Here is a 20,059-nt window from a genome sequence, read left to right as displayed (position 1 = left end):
GGGATGTGGTGACCACGGTTCTCCAGAAAATGTGGTCTCTGCGTACTGTCCTCTCCGTTAGCTTCACGTCCTAGCACGTGAGGGTGGCAGCAGAGAAGAAGCAGTCCACAGTAGCTCATTTTGAGGTCTCGCGTATACCTTGTTTGGTGTGTATAGCTGGGTCACCCTTCTAAAAACCAATAGCTTGTCTATGTAGTCTTGGGGACGTCATTTGCCAAAGAATTCCAGTGACTCAGAGGATGAGATTTTTCTATATTAAAGTGACAGCAGCTGCTCTTTCTACTGTCTTAGCATCATAGGGGAATTCTTCTCATTTAGGTGTGGGTATTTCCTCTAGTATGCATCCCTAAATAATTCTTTCAGTATTACTGGATCTCTCTTTTTTTGAGGCCTTGGGCTGTCTTAACATATAATCTTCCAGTGTCTTTCAGAGTATTAATTTGTTTCTTTTTCTCTGCGTGGTCCCACTTGGGTTCCATTGCTTTCTGTTTCTCGGGTATTTTGAAGACCTGAACAATAGGTGGCCATCCTGGGACATGTTTTCATACTATGCCAACAAAATTTCTAAATTAGCATTCACGCCAAAAAAAAATGGGCTTTATCTTAGAATGTACAAGAGAAGATTTCCTTCCTTCTTCTGAGTCTCAGAAATGTTATGTGGAGTGCATCCATAAAGCAGGAATCAAGATGTGTGCAGTGTATGCAGACTCCCAGCATAAACCTGCTACATGAGAGAAAATACCCACCTCTGTTATTTTTCAGGAGGAGGGTTCTAGTGGCTGAGATGGCTTTCTTGGAGAGTCACTTCAGTGCTGAACATGGTTTTTTACTGACAAGTAGTTTTTGTGGTCACAGCAAACTGATTTGCACAGACACTGCTCTTAACGTCAATGGGTGGTCAGGTTGGCGAGGTGGATGTTCAGGCGTGCTGTTTCTACTAGGTGACTACTTATAGCTGTATTTTGGACCAGAAAATTGATCTAGGACTTTGGCTGTAGAGTGTCTAAACTATATCTTATCATTGCCATCGCCTCTATTTAGCAGTCTTTGGGACCTTGTAAATGAAAGAAAATGGAAGGTGAAAGAAAAAAGAAAGGGAAAATGTATTTTGATGTAGTGAAAGTGCTGTTGTTCTTGTACATGGGTTATACCAATTTAGAAATCTGTAAGATATTTTTTTTAATTGGTCATTCAGGAAGTTGTTCTCCAGAACGGGAGCTAAATTTATTACTATATTGCTTAATAATTCATTCTTGAGTTTTAATCTATAGAATAAATTTTTTTTAGTTTGCGTGTGAGTTGTGGGGTTTTGTGTTTTGGCCGTGAGGGCTAAACCTCAGAGGAGACGGGCTGTTTTGTTAAAGGGGCCATTTTCCCCTGTTACTTCTCCTTCAGTGATGGGGAGGTCTGGTGTTGTGTATGAAGTTGCAAATAACCTGAGAGCCCTTGATTAATGAAGCTATGGGCATTACAATTCAGAGAGGAAGTTAAGAAAGAAAAGGTGGTATTTACTTTGCTTTCCTTTCCTAAAAGAAGCTCTGAATAAAATTGCAGTATCTATGACAGGCTTCTAAGGAGTTCTGAGGTTTCCAACGGAAAAAGTAATAAACACCTTGGATTTTGTTGTAAGATGGTATTTAATGTTTGAAAACATTAGTATAGTATAGCATTGTCATTCTGACCTTGTGGTAGAATTACTAAAGGTTTATATCATGCTTGGTGTTGGTATGAGCCAACTGGAATAAAACGCTATAACCTCAAAGACTATCTGACCATGTTACATTGCGGGGGGACTATCTTGAGCTTTTTGATGCTGAGAGATTGTCCTTTAGTCTTCTAATGCATTTCTTTGAATTGAGGGGCTGTATAATTACTCCTTTGTAATTAATCTGTTCAGGTTTGGGCTCAATGATCTAAACTTCAATCTGTGTTTGTAACACCTCTTAAGCCTTTCATTTTCAGGTACAGATTTGAGAGCAAATTTGAGCAAACAAGAAGTGAAAAGACAAAGTTAATACTATAATTGCCTGTATCCAAAATAGAGTCATTCCTTCTCAGTTATCTGGAAGAGTGTTTAAATTGGAGGGTCATCATCTTACATTCAGGGTAGTCTACTATGTACCTGCAGTTTTGGTTTTGGGGTGGTTTTTTGGGTTTTTTTTAAATAAAAAATTGAGTGGGTTCATGTTAGCAAGTTGGATTTGTATCCTTAGCTGTCCCATGCACCTCTTGTACTTAATATAAATGTGAGATAGCTAAATAGAAGTCATCTTTCCATCAAATGCTGGAGGAGGGCGAACATAAGCTGTTGTATACTTACTAAGGGACAGGAGCATGTATTGGGGTAGACGGTGGGGAGCACCTCATGCATACTAGGGGTTTCTTTGTCAATATTGTGTTAGTGCTAGTGAAGGAGAGGCAAAATGGGATAGCTTTCCTTCTCTACATCAAGGGAACAGAAAGCACTGAGAAGTCCTACAGGGCTGGGGGGGTACCTTCACCCCAAACCATATAGATCTGTTCTTAGAACGATAGGTAGTCCTCGTCATTTTTTCTTATCGGGGTATCCTACAAAATCAAGAGAGCATCAGTAGTAAGATTACAAAGTAGGTGGAAATGATCTCTATTTGAAAGCAAAGACTGTGTATTTAAAGCAAGCTGTCTTCAATTTAAGTTTGTAGACAGAATTTGGAACTATAGATCTTGAGAAACCCCGTTCATTTTGTATGCCTTCTCTTTGAGACTAGGGCAGCCATTTTCCTATTCCATAGAGGATTTAAAATCCCAAGGCCATTTTGAGTTTGCCTAGTAAGACTTCATCAACTTCACTTTTCCACTGGGGTAAGAACATACACGAGTTGGTTGATGGAAGCCTTCGGATCGTGTGTTTGATGCCTTTGGAAAACTCTGTCCACGTATGTCCCTGTAGTACATCTTTCATTTTAACCTCTTGCTCTAAAACACTCTGGGTACAGGAAGCGCCTTATCTAGTACTGGAATTTGAATGTACCTTTCCTGATAAGAGATAGGCATGTTTAACACAGTCTAAATTACAAGAATTAATGCAGTAGTTGTTTTTAATACAGTTGTTGAGTTGATTTCTTTATGGAAGCCTCCATACCAAATAGTGTTTGATGTATGGGAAACTTTGACACTACTTTTTCTTGTGTTTGAAAAACATAGTGATAAAGCAGACTGGTTGTTGAAATGTCAGAATTTCTGATTTGTTCTACTGTGGCTTTTTTTGGTATTGAGCTTCTTAAAGAAGATACAAAAAGTCATTAATAGAGCTGTAAGGTTTCATTTCTCTATCACAAATGCAGTTAAAGATTTCTAGGATTTATAGCAGTGTTCTTTAAAGAGTGCTGTTGATGGAGATGTTTCTTCTAAAATACTGACTATCCCATGGATCTTGGCCTTTGAACATTCGCTTGGAAACTGGACATGTAGGTGGAGGGGGAGAAGAAGGCGTGGGAGGTTGCAGACTGAAAATGTGCAGAAATGTTTGGGTTTTCTTTCTGTGTAACAGAAGAAACTTCAGTCTGCCGAATTCCTTTTTAATAAAGAAGCAAAGACAAGTTAATTTAAAATTATAATAATAATAATAAATAACATAAAGCTAAATGAACGTCTGATCTGGACATTCCAGCTGTCAAGAAATTATGTGTTCGTCTCTGTATTGGGTGAATGAATTACTTAATTTACATTGGTTTATGTTTTTTTCTTAAGAATTTTCCTGAAAAGTTAATTACTTCCTTTTTAATACTTTTTTTTTAAGAAAACACTGTACACTTTGCATACTTATTAACTGTATGCATTAATATGCAATATAATTCAGAGCCTTAGTATTAGGCGATGAATAATTTATTTGGTAAACAGAGAAGGATCATTTTTTTTAACTGCATATGTGTGAAGCCAGATGGAATTGCATTTCTATTAAAATGCACAGGAAAAATCATTATTTTAAGTATCTTAAATATAAATTGGCTAAAATGTTAAATAAATGTTACCTCTAAATAAACTTGCTTGTCCCTGCTGCATCTTACATAAAACACTTGATTAGTAAATTGAATGAGAATTACCTTGGTTACCTTGTCTCTGAAGATTTTTAGAACTAGGAGAGCTGTTCTGTAAAATTTGGTTTTATATTTGGGGGAACTAAAACATATTTCCATCTCAGCTGAAATTGTTTTCTTTAGGTTTTTATATAAGTCACTAAACTTAACAGAAATTATTTTGAAAATACTTTTTCCTAACTTTTTCAGAGATGACTATTCAGTACTTGAACAAGCTCTTGCTCTAGGTATTTATACTAGGAGTTCTCCTAGCTCATTTGTTTGACTTCCTTAAATTTATCAGCCTCAAACTTGTTTTGCTTGAATGTTTCAGCTGTTTAATGGAACTTGTCTTAATAGATTATAGTAGTCTTAAATTTTTCAGCTCTGGAGTGCCTGGTTTCAAATTGAATTATAATGGGTTTATTTTTGAAGAAGAAAAACATTATTTTAAAAATCTGATTAAAATGAAAATATTTTCATAAAAAATGTACTGTACTTATGCTCTTTGTGGTTGCTTCTATGATCATTTTTTTTTAACCATAAAGCAAGTAGTACTGTTTAAAGCATTTTACTCTAGAAGGAGGGTACACAAATTGAGATGCATTAAAATTTGTATGAAAAATTTTACAAATAACTGCTTTGTTGTTGATTTGGTTGGTTTGGTTTGTTTTTTTTTTTTAATTCAGAGAAGCATGACCAGTAATGTAAAGAAATTTCAGTTTCTGGGTTATTTGTAATGCCAAGGAAAGATTTTTTTTTTTTTAATTATTCTTTCCCATAAATAATTTTTCAAATACTCATTCATGTTATGTTTAAAACCCATGCTTTGACAGTTTGTGTGAGAGTTGTGGCAGCATGGATAAGATTTAAGGTAGAAGCTGAAGGAACCGTCTCCCGGAATTTTCTCCCTTTTTCCTCCTCTTTCCAATACCTTTGGGTTTATGTATTAGTCCCTTTGATACAGAATAGCTGCGAAGTCAAGCACTGCAGTTGAGCGTCGTGCTGGAAGGCACTGCAAACTGGGAAGCCGGGCGAGGGTGTCATGGCATGCAAGGAAGGAGGTGCTCAGCCCCGCAAACCACAACCCCACCGCCGCGGCACTCCTGCGGACCCATCGAAATCAGCCCGGTGTCGTGTTTGGTTAGGCAGCTTTTGACAGAACCGTGGATCATGGGCCGATTTTTTTTTTTTTTTTTTTTTTTTTTTTTTTTTTTGGGTGGGGGGGTGGGATGCTAACATGACTGCAGAGCAAGTCTCTTTGAGGAAGGCATGGCTGGTTTGGGCAACTTTGGGGCTGGTGGGGAGCCACGAGGTGGGAAGGCAGGGATCCTAAATTTTCACTAGAAAATTTAGTTTAGAGAGAGAAAAATTAAATATACCAATTTTTACCCACCTTTGTTTTTGACTGTACATAAGCGTGCTTTTAATTCAGCTTTAGTATCAGTTCCTGTGTTTTGACTAGGTCAAATAATTTAGTCTTTTAATTGAGAAAAAGCTTGTTGTATTTGTAAATATACTGTGAAAGAAAGTAGCTGGCAGTATTTGATGTACTATTAATTCAAGATATCAATTTGATGACCCTTACATATTTGAGGTAACTTTTTTGCTGATTTACAGCTTTGTAATAATATATAATAACTGATGGAAGACTAATTTCAAACATGAAAGGTTGAATACATGATACAAAAATCAGTTCTGACTTGTTATGAAAAAGAATCTATTACAATATGTAAATATAGCAATAAAAGAAAATATATTAAAAGTTGATTTTCTAATTGCCACAGGGAGAGGGAAGGTAACGGTATTACTCAGTAGCATTTGTTATTATATTTCCAGCTGTTTATTTAGACTTAAAACTAGCTACTTCAAAAGTGATAGAGGATATTTGAAGGATACCATTTAGTAGAAATCTAGTAGTTTCCAAGAGCTCAGTTGTATTGGGGCAGTTTTGTTGTTGGTTTTGCAGTGTTTTTTGTAGTTTAAAGGTCACTGGGGGGGGGGGAGTGGGGGGTGTTCTTCCTTAATTGCTCTCGGTATTTTAATGAGAAGTTGTTGGAGGCTTCTTAAGCAGTTGTATCTGGCATATTTAGTGGCATGGTCTCTTTCGTTGAGTGCTGGATTGAGGAATTCTGTTTTCAAAATTGTTTAGTGTTGCCTTTATGATTTCTCAAAACAATACAGTTTTCTTGTATTGCACCTTTTTTCTGAAAGGCCTTTTTTTTTTTTTTGTCCTGTGAATGTGATTTGATGCACAAGTAAGCTACAGAAAATGTTTTTGCTCAAGATTTATATATTAAAATTGGAAAAGGTTTTAGAAAAGGTAGGTTGGGAGAATTCAGATGACACTAGTTTCACTTGCCAACGATTTTTCAGAAATTGGCTTTGGGTATTGACTGACCTTTTTTTATATGCAGAAAATGGGAGAATGGAAAAGTCAGTAATCTGAGGTATCAAAAATCCTTTGGAAAAGAAATGCAACTGGTTTTAGTCTATTTAAAGTTAAGTGACATACAAGATGTAATAAATTTAGGGAGCAGTCTTGGGAGGGGGATGCTAGACAATTTGACTGCAAATATTTTCAGTGTTTAGTGCATGTTATTCTTAAATAGAACTTAATAAAATAAATATGAGTACAGATAAGCCTGCGGAGATGCGTTATACAGCCGTGTCAGTGAATCTTCTTTCACCTCTGGGGATGAGCAAAAGCAGTTAAAATACAAAATGTGGTCACTCATCAGTTTCCGGCAAGGACACCAGCTTGCAGGAGCATGGAAAGACTCATTAAATAAGTCTTCCTAAAATTAGGAAGATAACGTGTTTTGTAAATGGGCCTTTTCTAGTAAAGGTAGTATGTAATACAAACCATAATTAGCAAATGGGATATGAATTTAGTGGCAGCAAAATCCCTTTTTATACAAGCATTATCTATGTATTTGATAAAGTATGTATCAAGATGAAGTTTTAATTAAACTTGTTTCTCCTAGGCACCAATTTTCATAAAGATTGTGGCTACACAGCCTTTTTCAGTGCCTTCGCTGAAGGAAGATAAATTGGTTTTAGCAGGAGAAGGCTGGGCAGTCGGGGCATCTGTGCTGTCTGATGGGTGGCTGAGCTTTGGGCCAGGAGCGTAGCCAGCATGGCAGAAGACGTAGGTAGGGGTAGGGGAACTGGCACTATCACGGTAACGGGCCAAAAGGGAGTGACCAGAAGGAAATTCCACCACTTTGGGGCTTCCTGGGGGAGCTTAAAGAATGCAAGGTGGGAAGGCTGGAAGTGCTGCAGGGGAGAGGGCATTGGAGGTACGAGCTGGAGGAGCTGTGGGTACAACGGGAAGGCTGTCACGGGGACAAGCTGGTAACGAAAGGGTGTAAAGTTGGGGTTTGCACAATGGGGACTTAAGAGACAGGAAGCAAATTCATAGGAAACTGGTCTTCCTTCAGCCTGCTGCTCGCAAAACAAGCTATTCTTTAGAGCTGCAACTGAGCGAGGAAAGGAAGAGGGCATGGAATAATGCGGGAGGCACATTTCTGAGTCTCCCTAGGACTAACCTCGGGGCCAGCGGATTTCTTTCACTGCGGAGAGGAGGAGCATTTGCAGTGGGTCCCTTCTCTGGAAAGGATGCTAACCAGTTTTTTTAATCTCAGCAATATATCCACCTAAAAATTAAACCTACTCACCTCATTTGGCAGCTTGTTTGTAAGAATGAAAATGAGCTGGCTTAGTGTGGGTCAGCTGTAGTTGTGAACAGTGTTATTTCCAACGAGATGCCATCACGTAAACCAGGCTTTCTGCTGCTTTGCAGTGCATTTGCTCCCACTGTTTTCCCCTCACTTGAAAGCTGATCCATTGCTTTAGATTTTAGTTGCATTACAAAGGATTACGGCTTCAAGTGAACTGTAACCAATGAGTCAGAATGGGAAAATACAGTTGTATCTCACTAGTAGATAAGTTTTCATTAAAACAAAGACAATAAAAATGCCAAAATAATGACTGCCATTACAAGTATATTTGACTCTCCCAAATGTGACTCCCAAAGTGCTTGAATGTTTTCCATGAAATTCATTACATGGGTCTTATTCCATTTGGACATAAGAATAGGGATACCCTTGCAAATCGTAGTAAGCGAACATTTCTGTTAGTAGCGAGTAATGGCAGCATTTACTCTTCCAGAGATGACTTATGTAGATTGTACTTTTTTTTCAATGGAGTTCTGATTTTGTCATAGATGCATACGAAGTTTATAATCGTGCTTAGTTTATTCTTGCTTAGCTATGACCAGCCACCCTACTAAATTATATTTTTAGACTTGTTTCCTAAGGAAATGAAGCTTGCAGTAGTCATGCTGTCACAGTCAGCTGTCATCGTCCGTCCATCTGTCCACCCTTGATAACTCAGCCAATTTTAAGCAAACTTGACAGACTGGCAGAGATAAGCTAACTACTTTTCTCCAACTTGGTGCCTGGGAGGGTCATTGTTGGTGTCCCTCACTGGAGGAGAAGCCAGAGCAATTCCAGCTCTTTGCTCCGTCCAAGCGGGGCTGAAGGACAGCGGGGCGCTGGGCACGGTGCTTGGCTGGCCAGCCCAACAAAGGTAGGGAGGGCAACACCAGGGGACATGGAGTATACTTCGAGGGCAGTTTGGAGATCGCACTGGGGAGCTGGAGGTATGAGAAGGACGAGGGGGATGCGAAAGCAGTCATATGGTAAGGGGGTTTATTGTGGATCCTGCAGGAGATGGGGGAGGCAGAGGAGGAATAGTGCGGCAGGAGGTGTAAGGAGAAAAACAGGAACAGATTTCCTTCGTTCTGCTCACGGAACAACTTGTTTCCTCTTCTGTCATAGACGCAGTTATGAATGTTGTAGCCTCACAGAAAAAATGAGTGTTAGATAATGTTGTGCATGCCCTTTGCTGTGCTTGGCTGCAGCTGGGTCTCTGCATAGTCAGTTACCTTGCTCAAACCAGCTGGAAACAGAGTCTTTGGTGCATGTCACTGGTAGTGCAAAAGGCTAATAATCATTACCATGCTATCGGCCTTAAAAAGTTTGGTTACATTAAATGTTAAGCTTAAACTGAAGAGCTCTGACTGCCTTTATTGATAAAGAAAAACAAGTGAAGTTTCTGTTGTTTGGGGTTTTTTTCTTCTGTGTCGTTATGGTTTGTGTTGAATGGGGAGGATAGAAAGGAACATTTTAAATGTCAGACACAGCATTGGAAAGTTTGTGGAAAAAGATGCAACCGCTGAAACTCCAAGTGAAAGAGTGCTTGGATGATAACCTTTTGCTAAATGTTTAGACACTTTTATTGGAATTCAGAAATTTTTTTTCACCTGTTTGTCAACAATTTCTTCTCTAGATACTTCAGTTTATGGCATTCTCTTATCACACTACATCCCCATAGCTCACAGTTATCTCTGTGCTCTGATTTTCAACTAGTTTTCTTCTGGCTAGCTACTTCATCATCTGCTGGGTTTTTTTATTTTATTAGTTCTGCTGCTGTAATTCCAAGAAGTGGTGCTGCAGATCTCCATTACAAAGCACATCAAAACCTAAGCTTTTAATCTGGAAGGTTCAGTCTCAGTGTAGGGCTTTATGTAGAGTGAATCTATTGAAATAAAATTGCTTGTTTTCCATGAAGTTATACAAGTAATTTCCCCCCTTTCCTAACAGAACAACCCTTAAGTTGTGTTGGTTTCTATCACCCTAATTTAATGCTCCTAAATTCTGATACATCCTTGTCTTTTGGTTGCAAACGATCTCTAAACTGATGAAAATTTCCAGTCTTGGCAGAGACCAGAGCCTGGTCAGCTTCTGATTAGCCCTTGCTTGGACATTCTTTTCCTGCGATTGTCTCCCCTAGTACAATAAGCTGCTCTCCCTCTTTTTGCCTGAAAGTGCAGCCACTGGCTGTCGGCTGAAATGATGTAGTTAGAATGACATTAGGATGTAAGCAGGCTCCAGCAGGAAGCAAGGAGCTGCTGGGGAAGGTCAGGAAACACTTTAGGATCATTGGAATTTTCTGCTGTCTTCTGAGACCTTAAACATGTATTAATTAATGTATTTAACCCTTCTAGTTAGCAATCCCTGTGTGGTCGTGTGTGCACTCTTTGTGCTGTACAGCTAACCCTGTGAAATAAACCAGGTAGTTTTGCACTGAACAAACAGTTTTGCTGAAGATATTAATTGTGTATGCATGTACATATTTATGTATCTATGTATTAAAAAATGAACACACTTTTCAGCAGTGGAGTGGTCAGATTAAATAGTCCTGAATTGTTAAAAATGAAATAGCATGCATCTTCTTCTATCAGGTTATTTGAAGAAACAAAAGCAAAGTCCTATTTTTTATTTTTTTTTCATTCAGTCTGCCATAATCGGTGTGTACTCATTGTGTCTCAAGTGAATCTCTCACCTGCCAGCAAGGCTCTAGGAACATGGAGAAAAGTACAAAAGCTCCTGTTTCTGTGTTGGTTTTTGCTTTCTGTCCCCTGCACGACATTTTGGATGTTGCTTGGTTTGTGCTAAACTGAGACTTCATCTTTTGTTTTCTTTTCAGAACTTTTGTAAGTGAATTTCACAAGAGAGGGCTACTTGTTCACTTTATCTTTCTGTTTATATATAACCTTCAGCAGTCCTTGCTGTGAAGGTTTGAAAAGTACACCAAGTGTGTTGTGCAGTTTTTCTGCCGTATTTAAACAGACATTAGCATGGTTCCTCTAATTAAGAATATTTTAAAAAAGTTATGTGTTTAATGTTATTGTTGTTTCTTCTGTACATTGTATTTCATGCTAAATTTAAAGCCACGACAGTACATCAGAATTTGCATATTACAGAGGAATGTATGCAAATGGTCTTCCTCACAGTCAGGTTTACGCTTTTATAGTATGTGATGAAACGTAGATGAAAGAAGTGTGGATTTCAAAAGGGGGCTTGCAGTTGGAAGGAGTTGTAGCTGTAGCTGCCTGGGGACTGACTGAAGAATGAAGAGAGCAAAATGTAATCTGCAGTGAAACTTAAGCTTCTGTTGCTGTGCTATTTATTTTTGTAGATTTTCTTTCATCTTTTGCTTGAGCCAAATTAAAGTCATCACTAAAATTAAAAGGCATGATCATTTGGCTGGATTTTTAAGAGACAGAACAGCAAGCTGTGCAACCGTTCCAGTGATTAGCTGTTCTCCTAGTGAAGAAACCACTGGTTTTAAGTGTGTTGAAACTGTGGTACTTCTGGAAGGGAAGAGAGCCATTATAATGCACATTGCCCCTTACTTGATGCTGCATCAGCTGGATGTTAAAGATAATCTCTTAAAGGTGTTACTGTTTCCTGACTATGCGGTGTCACAGAAGAGATCTCCGTTTAGCAGTGTTGTTAAAGTGATGGAGGGGCATGCCACCAAATCCAGTGTTTGCAGTCTGGGGACAAGCATTCCGAATGACCACTTTACGTTTCTCTCTCTAACAGGTTTGGGAAAAACCAAGAGAAAGACGAGCGCGAGAGACGCCTCACCCACTCCTAGCACGGACGCAGAATACCCATCCAACGGCAGCAGCGCCGACCGGATTTATGATCTTAACATTCCAGCCTACGTGAAATTTGCCTATGTCGCGGAGAGGGAGGATGAACTGTCCCTTGTTAAAGGATCCCGAGTGATTGTCATGGAGAAGTGCAGCGACGGCTGGTGGAGAGGTAGCTACAATGGACAGATTGGCTGGTTTCCTTCGAACTATGTGGTAGAGGAGGTTGAGGAGGCAACTGCAGATTCACCCAGCTTTCTCAGCTTAAGGAAAGGCGCTTCCATGAGTAACGGCCAGGGCACCAAAGTACTCCACGTTGTTCAGACACTGTATCCATTCAGCTCCGTCACAGAAGAAGAGCTCAATTTTGAAAAAGGGGAAACGATGGAAGTCATTGAAAAGCCAGAAAACGACCCAGAATGGTGGAAATGTAAAAATTCCAGAGGGCAAATTGGTCTTGTTCCTAAAAACTATGTAGTAATCATTAGCGATGGTCCTACCATTAACACTTCCCATCCGCCTCAGATAAGCTACACGGGACCATCTTCCACCGGACGGTTTGCTGGAAGAGAATGGTATTACGGGAATGTTACCCGACACCAAGCAGAATGTGCCCTGAACGAAAGGGGAGTGGAAGGAGACTTCCTTGTTAGAGATAGTGAATCTTCGGTAAGTGGTACTCAGCCCGGCAGGCTTTGTAATACCCGACACTTGGGTTAGCAGGCATGACAGTTAATAGCTTCCCTAGCTGTAGTAAAGGGCTTTCCACCCTTAAAGAAGCAAGCAACGCTTTGGCGTTACCAACCGATACGCTTACTGCTTGCAAGAATCGGTCTGTTACTGAAATGCAGTGATATTTACACTGAAATTTAGCAGCTGTGGTCTGTATTACCCAGGGCTTTTAATTAGTGGACAAGCAAGTAAATATTTAAGGCTTCAATTTGACTTTTCAGGCATTCCTCATATGCAATCGTCCTTAAATTTACAGCGCTACAAGATAAAATAACTCTTGTGAATTGCAAATTTGGTTATTAATTTGATTTTAAAGCTAATTCAAATGGGATCTTTGCATTGGTCAGTTTTGTTCTGCTTTTAATTGAATAATAATATAGGTTCTTTAAACTATGGGTTAAAATCCCATTTTAATGTATTTCTGCTCTACTTAGATTATTTAGGTTGTAATAAGGGAAACTTATTATTGTATCTAACTGTTAAGATTATGATATACAACAGAGAGGGTCAAGTCAGCAGCTCGTATGCTTTGTAAATTGAGCCTTGATGACATCAGAGGGATACAAGTAGTGCTGATTAGGGGTCATTGTGATTCTGAAAGTTCAAATTTAAAATTACACTGAGAGGCCTTTCATGTATGCTAAGGCCAGAGAATTCATAGTCAAAGCACTCAAAATTTAATTAACCCTTGACTGTAATTTTGAAAAGGTTACAGATTTTAATAATCCCTTAATATATCTTTCAAAAGGTACCAAAAAAAAAAAAATAAATCTGAATTTGTGATTAGGGCTTTTCTGCATTTATTGTTTCAACTGTAAAGCCATTCCATGAAACACATTGTTGTTTAGTAGATGTCTCCATCTAAGTATTTTGTTGCTTCATGTATAAAAATTAAAAAATAATGTAGTTATATTAGCTCAGTCTTCTAATTTGAGCATACGGTACTACTAAAATAAGTATACCTTACACAGCTATGGACATCTATCTCTATGCCGTATTTGTGTTGGGTTTCACTGTGCCCATATTATGGGCTATCTTCGTTTACAGTGTAGGTTGTGAATAAAAACTAAAGCATACAGTTTGAACCATAATATGGTTTTTAAGACTTCTTGATTCTGATGTCTTTAAGAAGGCTGTATTGATTGCATATACCACTTCTGGTTAGAACTTGTGATATTCTTTATCATAATTGTCTGTAAACTGGGGGAAAACTGTTCCTATATACTATTCCTCGTGTAAATTATTTTAGTAATTAGTTGGTAGTAGGTGTTGGCATGACTGCATGCTGGAAAACAAAGAATTTGCTTTAAGTAAATGGGAGGTTTAAGCTTGAGCTCAAATCTGGAAGTAAAGATCCTTTTAGCTCACGATACTTTTTTGGAAGTATGTTTCACATTTCATTTGCTGATTCTGTTCTTCCAAAGTTGCAATTTCAGCTACTCAGAAGAGGTCGTAGAGTGAAGTCAAAATCAGAGGTAGTATTGAGGCAGATTCATTAAGTAGTGCATACTAAAGGATGCTCTTTAGTGGACAAGCAACTAACTAAATATTTCAGGCTTTTCGTGTATTCCTCATATGTAATACTTAAATTCGGGGTTGGCTGGCATGTTGACTCTTGGTGAGGGAGTTGAACAGAGGCTTCTAGTGACAGCAGAACAACAGGTGAAAGACAAGGAAATTGTTAACTGTGTAGGATTTTCTAAATCCAAATAAAACCTTGCATTCTAATTTTTGGAAAACAGTAGTAGTTTATTATTATTGAAGTTAGGACTCTTGCTATGCCCTGAAATTTTTACATCATATGTAACATTATTGACAAAATACAATTCTGTAATAGTCCCAGATTATTTTTTCTGCATACAGTATTGTCTGATTAAATTTCAGGCATCTTTCCTTTATGAATTTGCTCTGAAGAAGACATGGTAGCTGTCAGACTACCCTTCCTTTGAAGTTCTCTGTCATTGAGTTGCTATTTCTACTCTTAGTAATCTGCTCTGTAATCACTAAATGAAGGCAAATGCAAATAAACTACAGGAGAACAGGAAGAAAAATAGAGATTAAATAAAAATAAACCAGAGGAGAACAGGAAGAAAAATAAAGATTTAGAAAACATTTCTGACTTACAGAGGCTGAGAGGAGTCAAGTTTGTTTAGTCAACAGAAGAAAAGACTGAGGTTGGGCATGCAGTCTTCTAAAACGTAGAAAGCCACGAGAGGATTATGGTAATCATTAAATTACAGTAGTTCAGCTGTCTCTTCAAGGTAGCATCCTGTCTCCTGGGGGCAGGCGGGTATCGTGGATGCAGTATACCCTTGGTGTGTCCATCCAGTAGGTAGAAGCTCACTTTCAGATTTGGATGCTGCATTTTCTTCTGTCTTTTGGGAAAGTGCCAGAAGGACAGTTTGAAAATTAATACATTACTTAAAATACAAAAATGCGCAGCCATTTCTCAGTGCACGTCATGTCACAGTGACCACTGTGCTACGGCTTGTTTCTTTGCTCTTAAGAGTCTAACCTCTGGAGTAAACAAATTTCCTTGAAAGGACACAGTAACCTTTTAATTTAATATGACATCATAATACTAAAGACGCTTGTATTCAAAGCAGTTTCAAATTTGCTGCCTGCATTGTTGCTGGGGAAATTGTTGCTTGTGGAGCACAAAAAGATTCATTCAGAATGTGGTCTTCAAGTTGTTTCTAGTGTCTAACACTTACTGGAATCCCAGAAAACTTGCTCCATTCACATTACAGCAAGTTTTTTCACACACACAAAAAAAATGTGCTGAATTGAGGAACTTAACGGCTTTTTTTTTTTTTCTTTTTCTAATCTTGATCTGGTCTTGCAGATCCTGTATTTGGGGTTTTTTTTTGAGCAATGAGAAAAACTGTAACTGTAACTGAACATGTAAATGCCTCCTTTGTCTTGGTACTACTTGCGAGTTTTAGTTTTTATTAGGTTTAAAGAAATATTTTACTACATCTCAAACTTTTGCCTACCCTAATCTTTATATATAATACTTTATATATCATACCATCATGTAATTTGTTTATGTATGTGAATTATAAAAGCATTGGGCCACGCTGTGGCTAAAAGTCACCAGGAGTGACTGCACGATCGGAGCGAAGGATCTTGATTAGAGAGACCAGACTGAACCGAGCGAAGTTGTCAGCTCTCTGGTTTGCTCATCTTTCCACCAAGCCAGCAGTTCCCATTACATTGTGTTATGAACCCACCTATTAAAGCTGTAGTTGCAGGGGTTATTCCTTTCTAAAAAGGCCCATAGATAAAACTCTGAGTCATCCTGCTAATCCTGTGCCTGATTTTTGACCTGTTTTAGGGTTTTCTATAGACTTCCATCACCATAGTTACGAAAAGTCATCTGTGTAAAAGTTTTCCTTAGATTTGCATTTTGCTCTTGTTACTGAGCTATGAAAAGCTCTCCTTGGATAGATGAAGGTTTGTATTTTGTATTCACTTGATGAGACTGCCATGTTTCTCCATTTCAAATTTTAGTGGTTGCAAGATTTTACAATGTTTCTCTAGATTTAACTTACCAGATGTTTGTCTCACAGCTAGATTGCTTTAGCCAAAAACATTCTCCTCAGATACATTTGGATCTAAGGGATGCTGCCATAGTGGAGAATATCCCGAGATGAACTCAGTCAGGTAGCTAGGAGCCTGATTATCTTCATTAATTACGAAATACTATTATTAGAACCATAAACTTGTTTGAACCATTTAAGCCTATAGTTTATGTAACAGGCACAGTTACCTACTGGTAACATTTTTGCCAACTCTGTTATACCCAGGTAATGTGGCCTCAGTTTTGGAGATGTAAAGGAGGAGACTGAAGCGGAACATACCTAGTTAGAAATAACTGCTCGATTTGTTCTTTCTGCTGCAGGCTGCTCTGCCGATTAAAAACTGAAGTTTGTTGTCTCGTTTAAGTAGCCCTCCTGAACAACTAATGCAGATTTAATCTATGCAGTCTCCGTACAGCCACTTCTTACCCTTTTTGAATTGCAGGCTCTTCAGCGGTCAGATTTTTGTTCTCTCTGTGTGGTACCTACCACAAGACAAACAAGTCTTGGCTGACACCGTTGGCCTGGGTTGGGCAGGTGATCATCATGCTTTGAAGATCTAAGGTTCCACTGGGGAGAGAAGCAAATTTGAAAGGAAGAAGGTTTTTTTGTTCAGATTCACCCTGGGAAACAAGAATGCTTGCTAGCGCTGTAGCTAACAGGAACCAGCAATAGCCTGTGGCTGGTGATGATGGAGGGCCACCACAGCTCGCCGCTGAGCAGGTCCCCTGCTCCAGGCACCCCGAGACTTCAAAGGGAGCTTCCATCAGGACTCGCAGTCCCCTCGCGCTCAGCTGCAAGCGGGTGCGAAACTGTCGATCAGACAAACACCGCTGTTTCATAACCCTATGATGTCTTCTCGTGAAGCAGAGATGTTTTTCTCAGGCCAGCTCTATTTATTAGCATGAGTGATCTATGCAATTTCTTGGACGATTTCGGGAGCAATTATTTATTGGGAAGTAATGGCTACCTTCTGCCAATAGTGTCACAGCTATCAAATTATAGTAACCGATCCTAAATGGGGTTGCAGGCTATATAGTATTAAGATGATACTGAGGATTGTAGGTGCAGCTAGATTTGTGTCAGTCCTTTAAGGTCGCATTTAGCTTCTGTGCTCTTTGTCCAGCGATAGTGGCAGCAGAGGGAGGAGGCACAGGTTGACAGTCTGTATGCTTTTTGAGGTGCTAATTCTGTAGCATTCAGGCTTTCCCATTTTTTCCTGGGGTTTTAATCCCGCAAGTGTTGGATAGAAGCAATGAAATGTGGCAACAGTTAAAAAACTGAAGCATTTGTCATGTTCTATGACATATTGTGATTGATGAGTACAGTGGAGAGGAGGAGAAAGTTTATCTTTAAAAACAGGCTTAAGAAGTATCCTAGTGGTTTATTTTAAATGGAAGAATAGAAATCTTATTGGAGCTGTTTTTGATGATCAGTGGAGCTAATTCATGTTTCTGACCTGCATAATGTTGATTTTGGAACATGGTGAACGTTACATAGAGAAAGGTATTTGTTTATATCCAAATGAGGTGGAAGGGGTAGAAAAAAGGAATTTTTAACCCTCCCAGATGGTTCTGTCCAGCCTGACCTTAGACTTTTGAGCTATGACTTTTTTTTGGCTGGGTGACTGAGTAGGAGGAGGAGTGAGGGAAAGCCTGGGTGTGGAGGTGGAAGGAGTTGGTGAGCTTTAGGGCAGGCTCACAGGTGGGAGCTCGAAGGGTCTAAAACAGTTTGAAGAATGAGTGCATGAGAATATCTTCCATGGAGAAAGGGCATTGCCAACTGGAACTGGATTGAAAGGAAAAACAATAAGTTACAGGATCAGTAAAAGGCTTTCAGAGGGAGTTATTTTTCCCAATATTGCCATTTATGATAAAATTGTCCTGTTTCATTCTCAAATGGAGTTTGTAAAGAGGGAAATTTCTTTCCCGGTTTCACTTGTTTTCCCTTATATTGCTTTATAACTTGTCTTCATGATAGTTTTCCATCTTTTTTGAAAAGACAGTGAAGTTCCTGACCAAAGAAGTAAAATTAAAGGAACATCTTCCTACCTGTTGTCTTCCAAATGCTGTAGGCACCAGCTGGCTTATGGTCATCTTAGTCATAAGCAGGAGTTAAAATAAAGGAAATTGAAACAATTCAAAGAAGTACTACACCTGGTCTGAAGAGCTGTAGATACATAACAGCTAATCTTCAATTTTCTGTTTTAGGAATTAATTTAACTTCAGATTTAGGTCTTCACAATTATGGCAGTACAGAAATATTCACAGGTTCCCTGCCATGAAGCTATGCTCTGTAATTCTGTTGCAGAATCATCAGCTCCTCTATAGATTTCAGGGATTAAGGCTTACTTCTGATGTGCCCTTATTTGGTGTATGTGAGGCTTTTATTCCTGGAAAAGTTAGTGTGCAAACATCCAAATGTAGCAATTAATTTAAGAGGGAGAAGGGAGAAAAATTGGCCAGCAGTTGAAACAAAATAGCTTAAACAGTAAATAAAATAAACAGACTTGGAGCAAATCCAAGGAGGACAGCAGGGAACCAATTCAAGCTGCATCGAACCAGCATACTTTGAAATGGAATGTTTAAGAGCAGTAGTTTATCTAGAGATTTTTTTTTTAAATAGTCTTTTTAACCATTTTGCATGTTTGTTAGAGTGGGAAAGAACCAAAATAAAAACAAATGCAAGTCCAGTTGCTTTTGGTGTTTGTTCTTGAATCCTGTAGAAGTTACAGTGCTGAGGCCAATAAAGGGTTTCAGGATTCTTGCAACAGCTGTTTGAGCTCTTCCATCTCTTTGCACCGGATGATGGCTCTCAAAAGAGTTAGATCAGCCTTTCCGTTGTGTGTGTGTGGGGGGGGGGTTGGTGGTTTTTTTTCTTTAATTAGATCAGATCACGAAAAGAATAAACTTTGTAACATATTCTGGAGAAAATAAGTGATAATAATGTCTTCTATTTATGCATCAATCTAATTAGCAGCTCTAAGACTGGGAAGAATGGACAATAGTTCAGGAGAATGCTCATTCATTAGACTTATAATTAAAATGGCAGGAAAAGTATTTAATGTATTGTGTAGATCACCTCACAAAGATCTAAGTCTGGCCAGTGCCTGGGACATAGGACAGTAGATCAGAGGTCTAAGACCTAGTCCAGCACCTCTGTGTGTCATTAGCACATCCTTTCTGGTCTAAAGATAACAATTCTTAGCAGATACAAGGAGCAATGAAAACTCATAATTTTGGCATGCTGAAAACAACTGTGCTTTGCCAGAAAACATTAAAATTTTGTTGAGCTTGAAGTGATTATTTCACTTATTTTTAAACCTTTGTCATAACATCTTTTCCTGTTCCTAAAACAACAAAAAAAAAGTGTTTGGTTCAGATTATGAACTTAGAAATGGTAAGTTCTTCTGTTTTAAATGAAGGCCTTTTGCTTACTGGTTTTTGTTTGCCATAGGCATCGCCCATGGAAGCAGCAGAACTTAGTCAGCAAGGCTTGATCTTGTTTTTTGAATCCTGAGCAGCTAATCCGTACGTGCTCCCCTCAACTGAAGAGACCCTACAGACTTGCCTGGCAGCCTGTGGTTAGAGCACAGCGATCAGCTCGCTGCCCAGAGCCCGTACCCTAAATTTCTCCTCCGTGAGCCCAGGGTCCCAGAGCTTCTGCAGAGCTTCGTTGGTGCAGGCTTGTGCTTCGTTACCGTTTAATGGCTGCCCCTTCTTAGGGCTATGGAGATGTCCATTGAAACGGGTCATAGTCCTGCGTGGTTATGGCTGCTGGAGGGTTTGTCCACGCTGCGTTCGGGCTCTGAACCACAGCGTGGTGTTGGTGCAACTGGGTTAGCTTTAACCCAGGGAGGTAGGTGTTGAAAATAGGTCAGTCTTGGTGTGAGTTCTCTGCAGCCTTGTTTGCGATGCTCCTGAGGCAGGGGTTTCATAGCAGAGCTGGCTGGCCTAAAATAGCAGTTTTTGAACCTGGAGCTAGGGATGGATGACCAGGCATGAAACATATCTTGGGTGGAGCACTGGAAACCCCAAAGATACGTTCTTACGCACATTTCTTTCCATCCCTTTCCCCCACCCTCCCCAGTCCTCTCCTCTTGGTGGTCACGGGGGGTGTTGCCTGTATTTTGAGCTGGTGGCTTTGGAGCTGCTCAGAGCCCGAGGCAGCCTTCCTGATGG

The 20,059-nt window shown here is 39.2% G+C and overlaps 1 protein-coding gene across 3 annotated transcripts in view; it reads left to right on the top strand.

Annotated features, from left to right (window-relative positions):
- The window catches only part of NCK2 (NCK adaptor protein 2), a 53,716-nt gene that overhangs the window by 30,427 nt on the left and 3,230 nt on the right, over nucleotides 1-20,059 (top strand). For 2 of the 3 annotated variants that reach the window (XM_075057313.1, XM_075057315.1), the window contains one exon: nucleotides 11,513-12,234. In XM_075057313.1, coding sequence (XP_074913414.1) covers nucleotides 11,513-12,234 — 722 coding nt within the window. Of the gene's footprint in view, nucleotides 1-8,475; nucleotides 8,761-11,512; nucleotides 12,235-20,059 lie in introns of those variants that run through there. The other variant, XM_075057314.1, reaches the window with a different exon arrangement.

Source organism: Buteo buteo, chromosome 25 (genome assembly GCF_964188355.1).
Source record: "Buteo buteo chromosome 25, bButBut1.hap1.1, whole genome shotgun sequence".
Classification (NCBI taxonomy): Eukaryota; Metazoa; Chordata; class Aves; order Accipitriformes; family Accipitridae; genus Buteo; species Buteo buteo.
This window is presented reverse-complemented; position numbering and strand designations above follow the sequence as displayed.